Below are 16,693 nucleotides of genomic sequence, written 5' to 3'. Positions count from 1 at the left end.
TATAATTCGTGTGTGTTCTTTATTTTTAGTCTTCCAAAAATTTTGTTGTTTATTATTGTCCATTGTTGATTGATTGTTTGGTGATTATTTAATGATTTATTTATGGTGTTTTGGAGAACAATTATTTGGTTGATTATTTTGGAGCAGATCCTAATGGGATTTGTTATATTGTTTGGGTTCTATCATGTTCAAAGGCAGGGTTAGTGGTGGCTTCTATTCTCGCAGGTCCGAAAATGTCCTCAACTTTGATTAAAGGGTGAAAATTGTGAAGGTTGGATTTTAGTACAAAGCATGTTAGGGAGGTAAATAATAACAAAAAGGAAAAACAAGGAAAAGAGGAAGAATATCCAAAAAGGTGATTCACCAAGTCTGCCATCTGTTTGTATTATTTTGTGCCCACAACTGAGGGCCACTATATATAAAATGACAGATGATTATACCCAAAATACTATAAGCAATACAAGGGAAATATTCATCCCTAAAATAGTCATTCTTCAACTTGGTATCAGAGCTCCATGGCCAATGCCACCCCTACCGAAAGTTCTTCCTCCATTGAACCAGTGAAGTTCAGTACACCACCACTGAACCAACTACTCAACCAGCTCATCACAACAAAACTTGAACGAGGCAACATCATGCTATGGAAAACTCTAGCCCTACCCATTCTATTCAGCTACAAACTCAAAGGACATCTCTCGGGGCAGATCTCCTGTCCTTCCATGTTTGTCCAAACAGCCACGATCAGCAACGCCTCTGAAGCCACCTCCAACTCCCAGGTGGTCAGTGATGACAATGTAAATCCATCAGTAGAGAGATTCCTGAATCCCTAATATAAAGCGTGGTTGGCCATCGACCAACTACTACTAGGATGGCTGTACAACTCAATGGCTGTAGACGTTGTGGTCCAACTCATGGGATATGAGAATACTAAAGAACTTTGGGAAGCCATCCAGGAGTTGTTTGGTGTTCAATCTAGAGCTGAAGAAGACTACCTACGATAAGTTTTCCAACAGACACGAAAAGGAAGTCAAAAGATGAGTGAGTATTTGAAGTTGATGAAACTGCACTCCGACAAACTTGCTCAGACGGAAAGCCCCGTTTCAACTAGAGCATTGATCTCTCAAGTTCTTCTTGGCCTTGACGAAGAATATAACCCCGTAGTCGTGGGGATACAAGGTAAATTAGGTATTTCTTGGTTAGATATGCAATCTGAACTTCTTTCATATGAAAAACATTTAGAATATCAAAACTCTATCAAAATGCATAACTCCTTTGCCTAGAATCCCTCTGTCAATATAGCTTTCAACAGGCACACAAAGGGAAGAAAGCCACAGTTCAATCCTGCATTCAATACAAGTTGGCAACAAGAAAACAATCCAAAAGGTAACAGTCCAAACCACAGCCCATTCAATGGGTAAAATGGAGGTCGATGACATGGAAGAGGACGAAACAATAACACAAGTCGACCAACCTGTCAAGTTTGTGGAAAATACGGTCACTCTACCTTGGTCTGCTATCATCGGTTTGATAAGGAGTTTTTTTAGAACCCCGGTCAAGGCAGAGGCAATCACGGATCATCTGGTCCCAATAACAATACCACTACTGTATTCTCGGCCTCACAGGCTTCCAACCCTTTCATGGCTACACCCGAAACAATAGCAGATCCTAGCTAGTATATCAATAGTGAGGCTACGAATCATGTTACACCCGACTACAACAACATCAACAATCCCACTGAGTATGGAGGGAATCAACTTGTTATTGTAGGAAATGGCGAAAAACTACATATCTCTCATACTGGTCAATCTTACTTATCTGACGGACGAAATGAATTTATACTGAATGATGTACTATGTGTGCCTAACATTGCAAAGAACTTGATTAGTATATCCAAACTAGCTCATGACAATTATGTGGTTATTGAATTTCACACTGATTATTGCATCATAAAGGACAAGGATACGAGAAAAACACTGTTGAAAGGGGAGCTTGACAAAGAGCTGTACCGACTAAAAGGAGCTGACGCACTAATAGGCAATACAGAGAGAGTGAAGGAAATCGATCACGAGGATTTCCATGAGCAGCAGAATAGATCATTCCAAATTAAAATCATGTATGAACATTACATGTCACACCCCGTCCTAGACCACCCTCTTAGCCTAGAGAATGGCGTGACTGCAGCAGTTACCAACCCTTGGGTTGACACTTACTGCCTAATAACTTTTGCGGAATAACACTGATACCAATTATAATTCATATGCAACGGGACGTTTAGGCCCATAATTTATTAACTTAGAAACATAATATGTTTGGAGCCATTATAACACTAGATTTACAAGTCCCAAAACCCACAAACCCTAGTCCCTATATGAACAATAGTAACATATGTACAATATTAACAGTAACCACCTAGCAAACAGTTACAAGACTTTTGGTCCTTTAGTGGCAGAGTAGACGCAAAGCTATCTTCAGAGGATTTGACCGCTACCTGTGGGGGGGAACAAAATATTTGAAAACGGGGTGGGCTTACGCCCAGTGAGTGACTGAGAAAACATAGTAAATTCTCATGCATGATTTCAGTAATGAGTTTTTAACTGAAACATAATTTTTACAGTACTTGTACTGCAGCATAAAAATTTTCCAAGTGTAAAACATATAAAGTTGTTTTAATCATAAAACAGTAAAACCATTTCTCAATCCAACGTACTCTACTGTGGGTAAAACAATCCCAACACCAACTACTAGTTCAAAGAGAACCCTTTTGCTCAATCTCTGACTCTATTCACCTGTGGCCACACTAAGTACCCTCACACATTAGGTACTTCTGCTCAGATACCTTCTCAATGTCCTTCAGTATTGAGCTACTAGGATACCTTCTCAAACGTCCTTCAGTATCCCGTTGGCTTGGTACCTTCTCAAACATCCTTCAGTACCAATAGATACCTTCTCAAATGTTCTTCAGTATCTAGTTGGGTGAATACCTTCTCAAATGTCCTTCGGTATCGCATTTTAGTAAAACTAGTCATAAATGACTTTTCTCTTTAAAGTATGTAAAGTATAACACATATAAAACATGGCTTTAAAGATGTTAAAGCATGCTGGATCAAATCAACACATATACATAGTTTTTCAACAATTTCTCACACATGCATGCGTTCAAAACATAATTCAACACTTGCATGGAAATCACTTCATAAAACTAGTAGGCATGAGAATATTCTTGAAAACATGCTTTCTATAACACGTTGTAATCAAACAGTTTAAGCAAAATGTTTTAGTCAAAACATTTTAGCCACTCACCTTGATTTCTTAGGAGCTTTTCACTCTAGTGGCTCCTCGAGCTCCTTTTCACCCTTAGAATCCAAATTCAACTTTCAGCTTAGATTACTCATAGTTCAGAACTTATTTTGAAATACTTATAAACTTATTCTAAAATGTCTCAAGAAGCTTACCCTAAAATTGCAGCTCAGAACTCTTTGTGATTTGGTCGGAATCACAGAATCTTCAAGACTAGCCCAAACTGATTCGATAGTCTGACCCTTCTGCCTTCTTCTCAATCTCCAGCCCGGTTCCTTTGAGTTTTTCCCTCCGACACCCCACTCTGAAAACTAGACTTCCAGAGATTTCATTTTGCTTTGGAATCACTCCAAACGCACGAGTAGATTGGGAGATATCTTTGTCCAAAGTTGATGCATTCTCCTCAACCCTCACTGCTCTCCCTCTCTTTTACGAAATCGCTGATTTTGTGATTTGAAAATGAAGTTCCAAAGCTCTATTTATAGGCGTCCAAATTTCCCCTGGTGTTGACACCACCTACTTGGCTGCATGGCCAAGTGTTTACCTCTCCCCTTATCAACGGAAGCTTGCATCATCTTGGCCCAAAGTGTCTTCTTCATATGCGTCCATCACAATTCCTTAGCCCTTAAGAATTTCTCCCAAGAAGACAAATGGTTTGGCTGACGTTTGCCCTTGTGACCTCACCCTCCGTATCTGTTCAACTTAGGGTTTTCAATGCATAATCCACAATAACGCAACCAAATTCAACGCATAGGTGCTTGCCCGACCGTTCGATGCATAGGCGAGGCCCTTCGACGTTTGCGTGGCCGAGGTGTTCGAAAATAGCACCGGACGAGGCATTGTTGCATGCACAGGCTACTCTCGCTCTCTCCCATTTTCTCGCTCAAAATCTAGCTCTCTCCACTCTCGCTCTCTCCAACTTTCTCGCTCAAAATCTCGCTCTCTCTACTCTCGCTCTTTCCCACTTTTTCGCTGGTCTTGCTCTCTCCAATCTCGCTCTCTCCCATTTTCTCTCTCAAAATCTCATTCTCTCCAATCTTGCTCTCTCCCATTTTCTCTCCAATCTCGCTAATCTTGTTGTTAGCTACTGTGAACCTTGTTTGTCTCCGTGCAACTTCTACACGTTTGCCCACCACTTTGTGACACTTTTACACGAATTTTCCAGATTTTATCCAAATAATTTTCCATATTTTTCTCAGTTCTTCAATCCTTTCTTCAGCCATAACGCATTTCACATGAATTCCATACTTAGCCAAAATTTCCCAAATTTCCCAAACTCAATTTCCATATTTTTCTTTTCAAATCCCCATTCATTCTTCACCATTCCACACTAACTTTCTCATCAACCTACTTATTATACAAATTTCATTACAATTTTACCAATTAAAGCTCAACTTAAATTATTTAAGGAAAATCTACTTAACACTTAGAAATTTCCTTCCCTTTAACATAGTATTTAACTTTCACTTAGTTAATTCCTTTTATCACTTGCTTAAGTAAGGAAAATAGAAATCCGGGTTTCACATTTACTTCCCCCTTAAGAAAATTTCGTCCTCGAAATTTACTCGAACTAACTCTGGTTTAATTCCTTAGTTTGTCCACAATACTTCACCTAGCCATCTCTCAGCTAGATGTTGACCCAACTATCTACAACATAACAATTCTATCTCAAATTTTAAATGAGAATAACTCAAATTCATACTTGCCTCCCTCGATAGATCTTTAGGTACGCATATTCTACCTTCTTTTAATAGCACTTTATCAACTCTTAATTGGTAATCCATCCTCAATCCTTTATCCACTTCTTCAGCTAACTTCTGAAGATCAGAATCCTTTAACTGTTCACGTAGAATATCTTCTACGAGCGTAGGACGTACTTGAAATGAAGCTAATAACCCTCCTTTTTGACCAACTAATAATGCTGCTTTAGCATTAAACAACTCACGAATCAATGTACCCTTTATTGAATTAACACTAGCTTTAGCTGATCTAGTTTTCCGACTTAAAGCATCAGCTACCACATTTTCTTTACCTGGGTGATAGTTAGTTGTACAGTCATAATCTTTAATTAACTCGAGCCATCTTCTCTGTCTTAAGTTTAGTTCCTTTTGATCAAAGATATGCTTTAGACTCTTATGATCCGTAAATATATGACATTGCTCACCAAACAGGTAATGTCTCCACAATTTTAGAACTAACACAACTGCTGCTAACTCTAAGTCGTGTGTAGGGTAATTATACTCATGCTTCTTTAACTGTCGTGAAGCATAGGCTACTACTTTTCCTTCTTGCATCAGCACACATCCTAACCCTTGTCGGGATGCATCACAATAAACTTCAAACTCCTTACCTGGTGTAGGTAGAGTTAATACTGGCGCTAACACTAACCACTGTTTCAATACGTAAAAACTATGCTCGCATTCTGGCAACCACTCAAACTTCGCATCTTTTTTGGTTAGGTTTGTCAATGGAAGAGCTATCTTAGAAAAGCCCTCCACGAATCTCCTATAATAACTTGCTAAACCCAAAAAACTGCGTACTTCGGTTACATTCATGGGTCGCTCCCAGTCGACTATTGCTTCTATCTTCTGGGAGTCAACGCTAACTCCATCAGCTGAAACTATATGCCCAAGGAATACGACTTGATTTAACCAAAAATCGCATTTACTAAATTTGGTATATAACTTCTTTTCCTTTAGAATTTGTAACATCATCCTCAGATGTTCTTTGTTTTTCTCCGCACTACTAGAATATACTAGTATGTTGTCTATGAATACTATCACAAACTGATCCAGATAAGAATGAAATATCCTATTCATCAAGTCCATAAATACCGCAGGAGCATTTGTCAATCCAAACGGCATTACAAGGAACTCAAAATGTCCATATCTAGTTCTGAATGCAGTCTTTGGAACATCTGTGCCTTTCACCTTCAACTGGTGATAGCCTGATCTCAAATCTATCTTAGAGAATACCGTGGCCCCCTTTAACTGATCGAAGAGATCATCTATACAAGGCAATGGGTACTTATTTTTAATGGGCACCTTATTCAACTGTCTATAGTCTATGCATAATCTAAGAGTACCGTCTTTCTTCTTAACAAACAAGACTGGCGCTCCCCAAGGCGACACACTGGGTCTAATGTACCCCTTATCTACAAGTTCCTGTAACTGAACTTTTAACTCCTTCAGTTCTGTTGGTGCCATCCTGTATGGTGCCTGGGATATAGGTGTTGTGCCTGGAACTAATTCAATAGTGAACTCTATTTCCCTATCAGGTGGTAAGCCTGGTAACTCTTCAGGGAACACATCTAAAAATTCTTGTACCACAGGTACATCCTCAGGTTTCAGTTTCTTATCCTGTGAAACTACTACATAGGCTAAATAGGCTTCACAACCTTTACTCAACAACTTCCTAGCCATAATTGCTGATATTAAACTTCCTGGAAGTATTCTTTTACTTCCTACCAGGGTTATTTCTTTTTCACCTAGTTTCCTAAACACTATTTCTCTCTTAAAACAATCTATAATGGCATAGTGTTTACTTAGGAAATCCATACCTAGGATAATATCAAACTCTAGTAATTCTAATAGAATCAAGTCAATCCAAAAACTCTGATCTCCAAGAATTACGTCACAATTCCTGTAATACTTATGTACAACTAGAGTATCTCCTATAGACGTAGAGATAAAGAAATCCTCATTCATACTCTCAGGTATTTTATCTATATGTAATGCATACATGCTAGATATGAATGAGTGCGTAGCACCAGGATCAAATAATGCATAAGCGGATTGTTTACGTAAAGTTATCGTACCAGTTACGACATCTGGAGCCTCTTTCGCTTCTTGATGTGTCATAGCATATACTCTACCCTGCTGCTGTTGTTGTTGTTGTGGTCGTCCAACTATCCCTTTCTGCTTAGCTATACTGGATCCCTCTCCCTTAGTCTCGGTCGTTCTAGGTTGGCTCACCGTTTGTGTCACTTCTCTTTGTTCATTCTGTGCTCCATGACTTATCTAAGGACAATCTCTTTTAATATGCCCCGTTTATCCGCACTGGAAGCACACATTCCTATTTCCATAACATACTCCTGTATGAGGTCTACCACAGTTTTCACACAGCGGTTTTCTCCCCGTACTAGCTACTGACTCACTAGCACGACCCGATACTAATCCACCACTTGGTCTAGCTACAGGTCTTGACTCCTTTCGACTCAAACTTTGTTAACTCACTCCTCCAAAGCTCCTCATACCCGTCTGTCCCGAGAACAAGGGTCTAAATCTCTTACTTCTTGTTTCTCCAGGCACTCTAAATTGTCCTTCATCTGACTGGAGTACATCTTCCCTCGCTACACTCTACTCTACTCAGATAGCAGTCTCAACTAACTGAGTGAAATTCACCCAATTGGTTGATCGTTGTTGTCACACCCCGCCCCAGATCACCTTCTTAGCCTAGAGAAAGGCGTGACTGCAGTAGTTACAAACCCTTGGGCTGACACTTACTGCCTAATAACTCTTGCGGAATAACTCTGATACTAATTATAATTCATATGCAACAGAACGTCTTGAGGCCCATAATTTATTAACTTAGAAACATAATATGTTTGGAGTCATTAGAACACTAGATTTACAAGTCCCAAAATCCACAAACCCTAGTCCCTATATGAACAATAGTAACATGTGTACAATATTAACAGTAGCCACCTAGCAAATGGTTACAAGACTTTTGGTCCTTTAGTGGCAGAGCAGATGCAGAGTTATCTTCAGAGGATTTGACCGCTACCTGTGGGGGGGAAAACAAAATATTTGAAAACAGGGCGAGCTTACGCTCAGTGAGTGACCGAGAAAACATAGTAAATTCTCATGCATGATTTTAGTAATAAGTTTTTGATTGAAACATAACTTTTACAGTACTTGTACTGCAGCATAAACATTTTCCAAGCGTAAAACATATAAAGCTGTTTTAATCATAAAACAGTAAAATCATTTCTCAATCCAACATACCCTACTGTGGGTAAAACAATCCCAACACCAACTACTAGTCCAAAGAGAACCCTTTTGCACAATCTCTGACTCTATTCACCTGTGGCCACACTAAGTACCCTCACATTAGGTACTTCTGCTTAGATACCTTCTCAATGTCCTTCAGTATCGAGCTACTAAGATACCTTCTCAAATGTCCTTCAGTATCCCGTTGGCTTGGTACCTTCTCAAACGTCCTTCAGTACCAATAGATACATTCTCAAATGTTCTTCAGTATCTAGTTGGGTGGATACCTTCTCAAATGTCCTTCGGTATCGCATTTTAGTAAACCTAGTCATAAATGACTTTTCTCTTTAAAGTATGTAAAGTATAACACATATAAAACATGGCTTTAAAGATGTTAAAGCATGCTGGATCAAATCAACACATATACATAGTTTTTCAACAATTTCTCACACATGCATGCGTTCAAAACATAATTCAACACTTGCTTGGAAATCACTTCATAAAACTAGTAGGCATGAGAATATTCTTGAAAACCTGCTTTCTATAACACGTTGTAATCAAACAGTTTAAGCAAAATGTTTTAGTCAAAATATTTTAGCCACTCCCCTTGATTTCTTAGGAGCTTTTCACTCTAGTGGCTCCTTGAGCTCCTTTTCATCCCTAGAATCCAAATTCAACTTTCATCTTAGATTACTCATAGTTCTGAACCTTATTTTGAAATACTTCCTTCTACAAACTTATTCTAAAATGTCTCAGGAAGCTTATCCTAAAATTTTAGCTTAGAACTCTTCGTGGTGTGGCCGAAATCACAAAATCTTCAAGACTGGCTTAGGATCCGATAGTTTGACCCTTCTGCCTTCTTCTCAATCTCCAGCCCTGTTCCTTTGAGTTTTTCCCTCCGGCACCCCACTCTAAAAACTAGACTTCCAGAGATTTCAGTTTGCTTTGGCATCACTCCAAGCGCACGAGTAGATTGGGAGATATCCTTGTCCAATATTGATACATTCTCCTCAACCCTTACTGCTCTCCCTCTCTTTTACGAAATCGTTGATTTTGTGATTTGAAAATGAAGTTCCAAAGCTCTATTTATAGGCATCCAAATTTCCCCTAGTGTTGACACCGCCTACTTGGCTGCATGGCCAAGTGTTTACTTCTCCCCTTATCAATGCAAGCTTGCATCATCTTGGCCCAAAGTGTCTTCTTCATATGCGTCCACCACAATTCCTTAGCCCTTAAAAATTTCTCCCAATAAGACAAATGGTTTGGCTGACATTTGTCCTTATGACCTCAAACTCCGTATCTGTTCAACTTAGGGTTTTCAATGCATAATCCACAATAACGCAGCCAAATTTAATGCATAGATGCTTGACCGGCTGTTCGATGCATAGGCGAGGCCTTTCAACGTTTGCGTGGGCGAGACGTTCGAAAATAGCACCAGACGAGGCGTTGCTACACGCACAGGCTGTTCTTGCTCTCCCCATTCTCGCTCTTTCTCACTTTCTCGCTCTCTCTACTCTCGCTCTCTCCCATTTTCTTGCTCAAAATATCGCTCTCTTCAACTTTCTCGATCAAAATCTCGCTCTCTCTACTTTCGCTCTTTCCCACTTTTTCGCTGGTCTTGCTCTCTCCAATCTCGCTCTCTCCCATTTTCTCTCTCAAAATCTCATTCTCTCCAATCTTGCTCTCTCCCATTTTCTCTCCAATCTCGCTAATCTTGTTGTTAGCTACTATGAACCTTGTTTGTCTCTGTGTAACTTCTACACGTTTGTCCACCACTTTGTGCCACTTTTACACGAATTTTCTAGATTTTCCCCAAATAATTTTTCATATTTTTCTCAGTTCTTCAATCTTTTCTTCAGCCTTAACGCATTTCACATAAATTCCATACTTAGCCAATTTTTCCCAAATTTCCCAAACTCAATTTCCATATTTTTCTTTTCAAATCCCCATTCCTTCTTCACCATTCCACACTAACTTTCTCATCAACCTACTTATTATACAAATTTCATTACAATTTTACTAATTAAAGCTCAACTTAAATTATTCAAGGAAAATCTACTTAACACTTAGAAATTTCCTTCCCTTTAACATAGGATTTAACTTTCATTTAGTTAATTCCTTTTATCACTTGCTTAAGTAAGGAAAATAGAAATCCAGGTTCCACAGTTGTGTACGGTCTCTCTTCCTCCTTCCCTCCACCAAATCTGAACAAAGCTCACACTTTGGATTCTCACTTCAAGAATACTGAGAGCTCTGAGTGGTGGAGTCATCTTCGTTTCCTTCTGTCCGAGTGGTGATTGTTCGAGGTAGACGGTTGGGTTTTAGACTCGTTGTGAAGAAGAAATCTTCATCTAGTATGATCTCTTGATCTCTTTAGCATTATGAATGCATATTAGTTTGTTTTAAATGTATATGTGGTAATTCTGTCACAATAAATTGGAAAGATCCGCTTCTGCTTGCAGGTACTCTTGAATACCAGATGAAGATTTCTTCTTCATAGTGAGTCTAAAACCCAACCGCCTACCTTGAACAATCACCATTCGGATAGAACAAACCCAACCGTCTTGCGGATCAGATGATACTTCCGCTCTATGTGTTTGCCGCGCCTCTGACTCCTAGGCTCCTTGGAGTTTGCCATAGCACCACTATTGTCACAATAGAGGGTGATAGGCCTAGATATATTTGGAACAACTTCCAACTCTGTCAAGAACTATCTTAGTCAAACGGCCTCTTTAGCAGCTTTATAAGCCGCTACGTACTCGACCTTCATCGTGGAGTCGGCGATGCACCCCTGCTTAGTGCTCCACCATACTACAACTTCTCCATTAAGAGTAAATACTGACCCTGAAGTGAACTTTCGAGAGTCCTTATCAGTTTGAAAGTCAGAATCTGTGTATCCAGTAAGGATTAAATCCCGAGACCCATACACGAGCATGTAGTCCCTCGTTCTCCAAAGATACTTGAGGATGTTCTTAACTGCGGTCTAGTGACCCTGGCCTGGGTTAGACTGATACTTACTGATTATTCCCACAGCATAGCAGATGTCTAGCCTAGTGCAGAGCATCACATACATTAAACTGCCAACGACAAATGCATATGAGACCCGTCTCATGTCCTCAAACTTTTGAGGTGTCTTAAGACACCTATCCTTAGACAAAGTGACTCCATGCCTGAATGGTAGTAGGCTCTTTTTGGAGTTCTGCATCGAGTACTTGAGAAAGAATTTGTCAATATACGATGCCTGAGACAGTGCTAACACTTTGTTCTTACGATCCCAAAAGATCTGTATACCCAGAACAAACTGAGCCTCTCCAAAATCTTTCATTTGGAATTGGGTCGCTAGCCAGTTCTTAACTGCAGTCAGTAGATCTACATTTATCCCAATGAGTAGTATATCGTCTACATACAATACTAAGAAAGCTACTGAACTGTTGACTATTTTCTTGTAAAAACAAGGTTCATCAATGTTTTGGTCAAAACTATACGATTTGATTGCAACATCAAACTGAATATTCTAAGATCGAGACACCTACTTCAGCCTATAATGGATCGATTCAGTTTGCAAACTTTTTATTCTTGACCTTGGGCAATGAATCCTTCGGGTTGCACCATGTAAATGGTCTTCTCAAGATTGCCATTCAGAAAAGTCATCTTGACGTCCATTTTCCAAATCTCATAATTATAATAAGCTGCAATGGACAGGAGGATGCGGATCGACTTTAACATGGCGACAGGTGAGAAAGTCTCCTCATAGTCGTCTCCCTTCACCTGGGTATAATCTTTTGCCATAAGTTGAGTCTTCAAGGTTTGCACCTTCCCATCAACACCTCATTTGCGCTTGTAGATCTATTTACAACCTATAGGTATTACCCCATCATTCTGATCTACAAGATCCCATACCAAGTTGAAGTACATCGACTCCATCTCAAGATCATGGCTTTGACCCATTCATCCCGGTCAACATCCTCCATTGCCTTTTTATAGGACAACGGATACTCAACGTCACCATATATCACCATTGCTAGGATTTTCGTGAAACCCAGATAGCGATTAGGTGGCTTCATGACCCTTCCACTGCGTCGAGGTTCCCTCAACTCTTTAGGTGGAACCGACCTACCAGATGAACTATCATAAACAATTCTAGTTGATGAAACAGGTCTTTCAACAACTGTTGTTGAAGTTTTAGTAGTTTCTTTGGAAAGCTCACTTAACACAACTTTACTACTTGAACTGTGCTCCCTGATATGACCCTTTTCCAGGAAAGTAGCGTTCGTGGAAACAAACACCTTGTTTTCAGATGGATCATAAAAGTAACCTCCTCGTGTACCTTTAGGGCAGCCTACAAAGAGGCATAACCTCGATCGTGATTCCAACTTTTTGGGATTTGCCTCAAGCACATGTGTTGGGCAACCCTATATGCGGAAGTGACGTAAACTAACTTTACGCTCGTTCCACAACTCCAGAGGTGTTCTTGCAACACTCTTAGAAGGAACACAGTTGAGAATGTATACTACAGTCTCCATTGCGAAACCCCAAAATGAGTCCGGTAAGGAAGCGTATCTCATCATCGAACGAACCATGTCTAACAAGGTTCTATTTCTCCTCTCTACTATACCATTTTGCTCAGGTGTACCCTTTGCCGAGAGTTTGGAAATGATTCCATGTTCTAATAAATAGTCCTGGAACTCAGAATCCAAAAACTCTCCACCTCGATCTGATTGAAGTGTTTTTATTCGTCTATCCAAAGCATTTTCAATTTCAACCTAAAATAATTTGAACTTTTCAAAAGATTCAGACTTTCGTTGCATTAGATAGACATACCCATATCTTGAGTAATCATCAGTAAAACTGATAAAGTACTCATAGCCTCCTCGAGCTTGCACATTTATAGAACCACAAAGGTCAGAATGTACTAATTCAAGAGGCTCTTTGGCTCGATAACCTTTTCTAGTAAAAGGTCGTTTAGTCATCTTACCTTCAAGGCATGATTCGCACTCTGGTAAAGAATTGTCCTCTAACTCGCTTAGAAGGCCATTCTTCACCAATCTCTCAATCCTAGTAAGATTGATGTGCCATAATCGAAGGTGCCATAGTCGAACATTTTCTTTCAGAGAAACTCATTGGTGTTTAGATTGAGTTACGACAGATTTAAACATCTCTATGTTATGGAGGGAACTTAAGGCTAAAGGTCTTAGCACATACAAGTTATTTTCCAGTTTAGTTGTATAAATTTCAACACCATCCTTACGAATAAACGCTTTATTCAATTTAAAAGAAATAGTTTAATTGTATTGTAATAGACACTTTACAAAAATAAGGTTCCTTTTTAGTTCAGGAACTACAAAGACATCTTTTAATATAAGAAACCTATTCTGTGAAGTGAACTGGATGTCTCCCACTGCCACAGTTGAGACGACGTGTTCAGTGCCTACTCTCAACGTCATCTCACCAGCCTCCAACTGTCACCAGGATCTAATCCCCTGAAAAGAAGAACATACATGATTAGTGGTGCCCGAATCTACTATCCAAGCAAAATCATCATTCTCCACTAAACAAGTTTCTAATATAAGCAAATCATATTTACCTTTGTTTGCCTTGGCCTTAGCCTTGGCAGCCTTCTTTCCTTCAGATAACGAGGACAATTCCTCTTCCAGTGTCCGTCCTGGTTATAGTGAAAACATTTTCCTTTTTCAACCGACAGAGGACACTTCTTCTGGGCGACAGGTGGCGGGTTAGCAGGTGCATTCCCTTTCCCTTTACCACCCTTCTTCTTCTTCCTCTTTCCAGAGTTAGAATTTGAAGGTGCAAACTTTGTTCCTAAAGTCGAACCTCGATAGACTTTTAGAGGACGAGACAACATTTGCCTCACCTTCCTTTTTCTTCTTACTTTTCAGCAAGGATTGGTAAGTTTGCAACTCATTGAGGAGAGTGGTAAGGGAGTAGTCCATTTTGTTAAGAATCGTATTGCTAACAAAGTAGAGGAAGCTCTCTGGCAATGAATGTAGGATAATGCTAACCTGACTACCCTCATTGATTTTAGACCCATTCATCTCTGCCACATTAAAGTAGACCATCAAATTCAGCACGTGTTCACGAACAGAGGTGCCTTCCTCCATTTTGGAGTTAAAGATGTGTTTCAGAGCCTCATGCTTGAGTTGTCCAGCGGCTGTCCGAACATTCCCTATAGAGACTACATGATCTCATGAGCTGAGACCATGGACCATGTTTCTTGGCCAACACATCACTAAGACTGGTCAGAATATAGGCTCGGGCCTTCTCGTTTGAGGGCTCTGAGTGGTGGTGTCATCTTCGTATAGTCAGTATCGGATGCTCGACTATCGTTTAATGCGCACACGCACTAGACGATTGTATGGCTCAGCAAGCCTCATCGCTTAGTTACTGACTATACGATCGCGGAGTAATTGCTTGGTAAATCATTTACCTTTCGCATGCTAAGCGATCGTCTAGACGATCAGGTTTCACGACCTCATTATGTTTATACGATCGTTTATCTTTTACGCTATCGTCTAGTGTGCGCTACACAATTGTTTACCTGGAGGCGTTTATTACACGATGGGTTTGGGTCTTGAGTCGTTCGTGATGAAGTTCGGAGTAAGGGTTGCTATTCTTCGTGGAAGAAGATGATCATATGTTGGTTGAGTCGTGTAGATGCTGAGGTAAACGATCGCTGAGTATCGGATGCTCGGCTGTCATTTAACGCGCGCACTAGACAATCGTATAGCTCAACAAGCCTCATTGCTTAGTTATTGACTATACGATCTCAGAGTAATTTCTTGGTAAATCGTTTACCTTTCGCGTGCTAAGCGATCGTCTGGACGATCAGGCTTCACAGCCTCATTATTATCTATACGATCATTTAGCTTTTATGCTATCATCTAGTGTGTGCTACATAATCATTTACCTGGAGGCATTTATTATATGATGGGTTTGGGTCTTGAGTCATTCATGATGAAGTTCAGAGCAAGGGTTGCTGTTCTTCGTGGAAGAAGATCATCAAATGTTGGTTAAGTCGTGTAGACGATGAGGTGGACGATCACTGAGTATCGAATGCTCGGCCGTCGTTTAACGCGCGCACTAGACGATTGTATAGCTCAACAAGCCTCATCGCTTAGTTACTGAACATACAATCGTGGAGTAATTGCTTGGTAAATCGTTTACCTTTCGTGTGCTAAGCGATCGTCTAGACGATCAGGCGTCACGACCTTATTATTGTCTATGCGATCGTTTAGCTTTTACGTTATCGTCTCGTGTGCACTACACGATCGTTTACCTGGAGGTGTTTATTATACGATGGGTTTAGGTCTTGAGTCGTTCGTGATGAAGTTCGGAGCAAGGGTTTTTGTTCTTCATGGAAGAAGATGATCAAATGTTGGTCGAGTCGTGTAGACGATCATTGAGTATCAGATGTTTGGTTGTTGTTTAACGTGCACACACACTAGATGATCGTATAGCTCAGTAAGCCTCATCACTTAGTTACTGACTATACGATCATGGAGTAATTGCATGGTAAATCGTTTCCCTTTCGCATGCTAAGTGATCGTCTAGACGATCAGGCTTCACGGGCTCATTATTGTCTGTGCGATCATTTAGCTTTTATGTTATTGTCTAGTGTGCGCTACACGATCGTTTACCTTGAGACATTTATTATACGATGGGAGCTTCGCTCGGTGGTTCAAGACCCGATTCACTTGTGAACCGATTTGCTCAGCTGAATTATGTAAATAGATTGTTTTCTCATTCCGATTTTGTTTTGGTTCATCCAGATTTTGTTTTGTGTAATTTTCTATTTCCAAAATCTAATTTTGATTTTAAAATCATATTTTATTTCTAAAATCAAAATTTATTAATTTTACAAATTAATTTTCGAATAAAATTAATAAATAATTATTTAAACAATTTAAATAACTCTAATTAATTTAATATCCTATATTAAATTAATTTTTACACAAATTCATCTTCATATATTTAAATCATATTTAAATATATATTCATCAATTCCGTTTTATTCTAATTTGAACGTTTCAAATTAACTTATCATGTTACTCTAGAGCTAATCCATTTCCGAGCTAGTAGGGGGACCTCGTGGACCTACAAATCTTGGGCTCCAACGATCCTAGATTAATCGGCTAAACTCATTAGACCAATCTAACCCCTATTCGTTAACTAATGGGTCACTCCATTAAAGCCCATAGTTGAACTCTCCTCACTGTAGATATATTATGTCCACTCGATATAACCATGATTAGTAAGTCAACCATTCACAGGTTGTTTGTAATAACGTCTGGGTCAAATCTTTGTTTTACCCCCAAAATTACCTCTTATTCCTTAAGTCTCCACTGATCCCCTAATGAACAATTGTTTTGTGATCCAATTAACAAAACCGA

At 39.6% G+C, this 16,693-nt stretch overlaps 1 protein-coding gene across 1 annotated transcript in view; it reads right to left on the bottom strand.

Annotated features, from left to right (window-relative positions):
* The window catches only part of LOC150036217 (uncharacterized), an 8,823-nt gene extending 1,184 nt beyond the window's left edge, over nucleotides 1-7,639 (bottom strand). The window contains exons 1-3 of the mRNA XM_090313597.1: nucleotides 7,553-7,639; nucleotides 7,115-7,316; nucleotides 6,157-6,970 (exon numbers count right to left, since the gene is read on the bottom strand). Coding sequence (XP_090169723.1) covers nucleotides 6,157-6,970; nucleotides 7,115-7,316; nucleotides 7,553-7,639 — 1,103 coding nt within the window. The remainder of the gene's footprint in view (nucleotides 1-6,156; nucleotides 6,971-7,114; nucleotides 7,317-7,552) is intronic.
* Nucleotides 7,640-16,693: the final 9,054 nt, after the last annotated feature.

The sequence above is a fragment of the Benincasa hispida genome, chromosome 5 (assembly GCF_027475165.1).
Source record: "Benincasa hispida cultivar pf3 chromosome 5, pf3_genome.v1.1, whole genome shotgun sequence".
Lineage (NCBI taxonomy): Eukaryota > Viridiplantae > Streptophyta > Magnoliopsida > Cucurbitales > Cucurbitaceae > Benincasa > Benincasa hispida.
The sequence above is the reverse complement of the archived record's forward strand: the minus strand, read 5'-3'. Positions and strand labels throughout refer to the sequence as shown.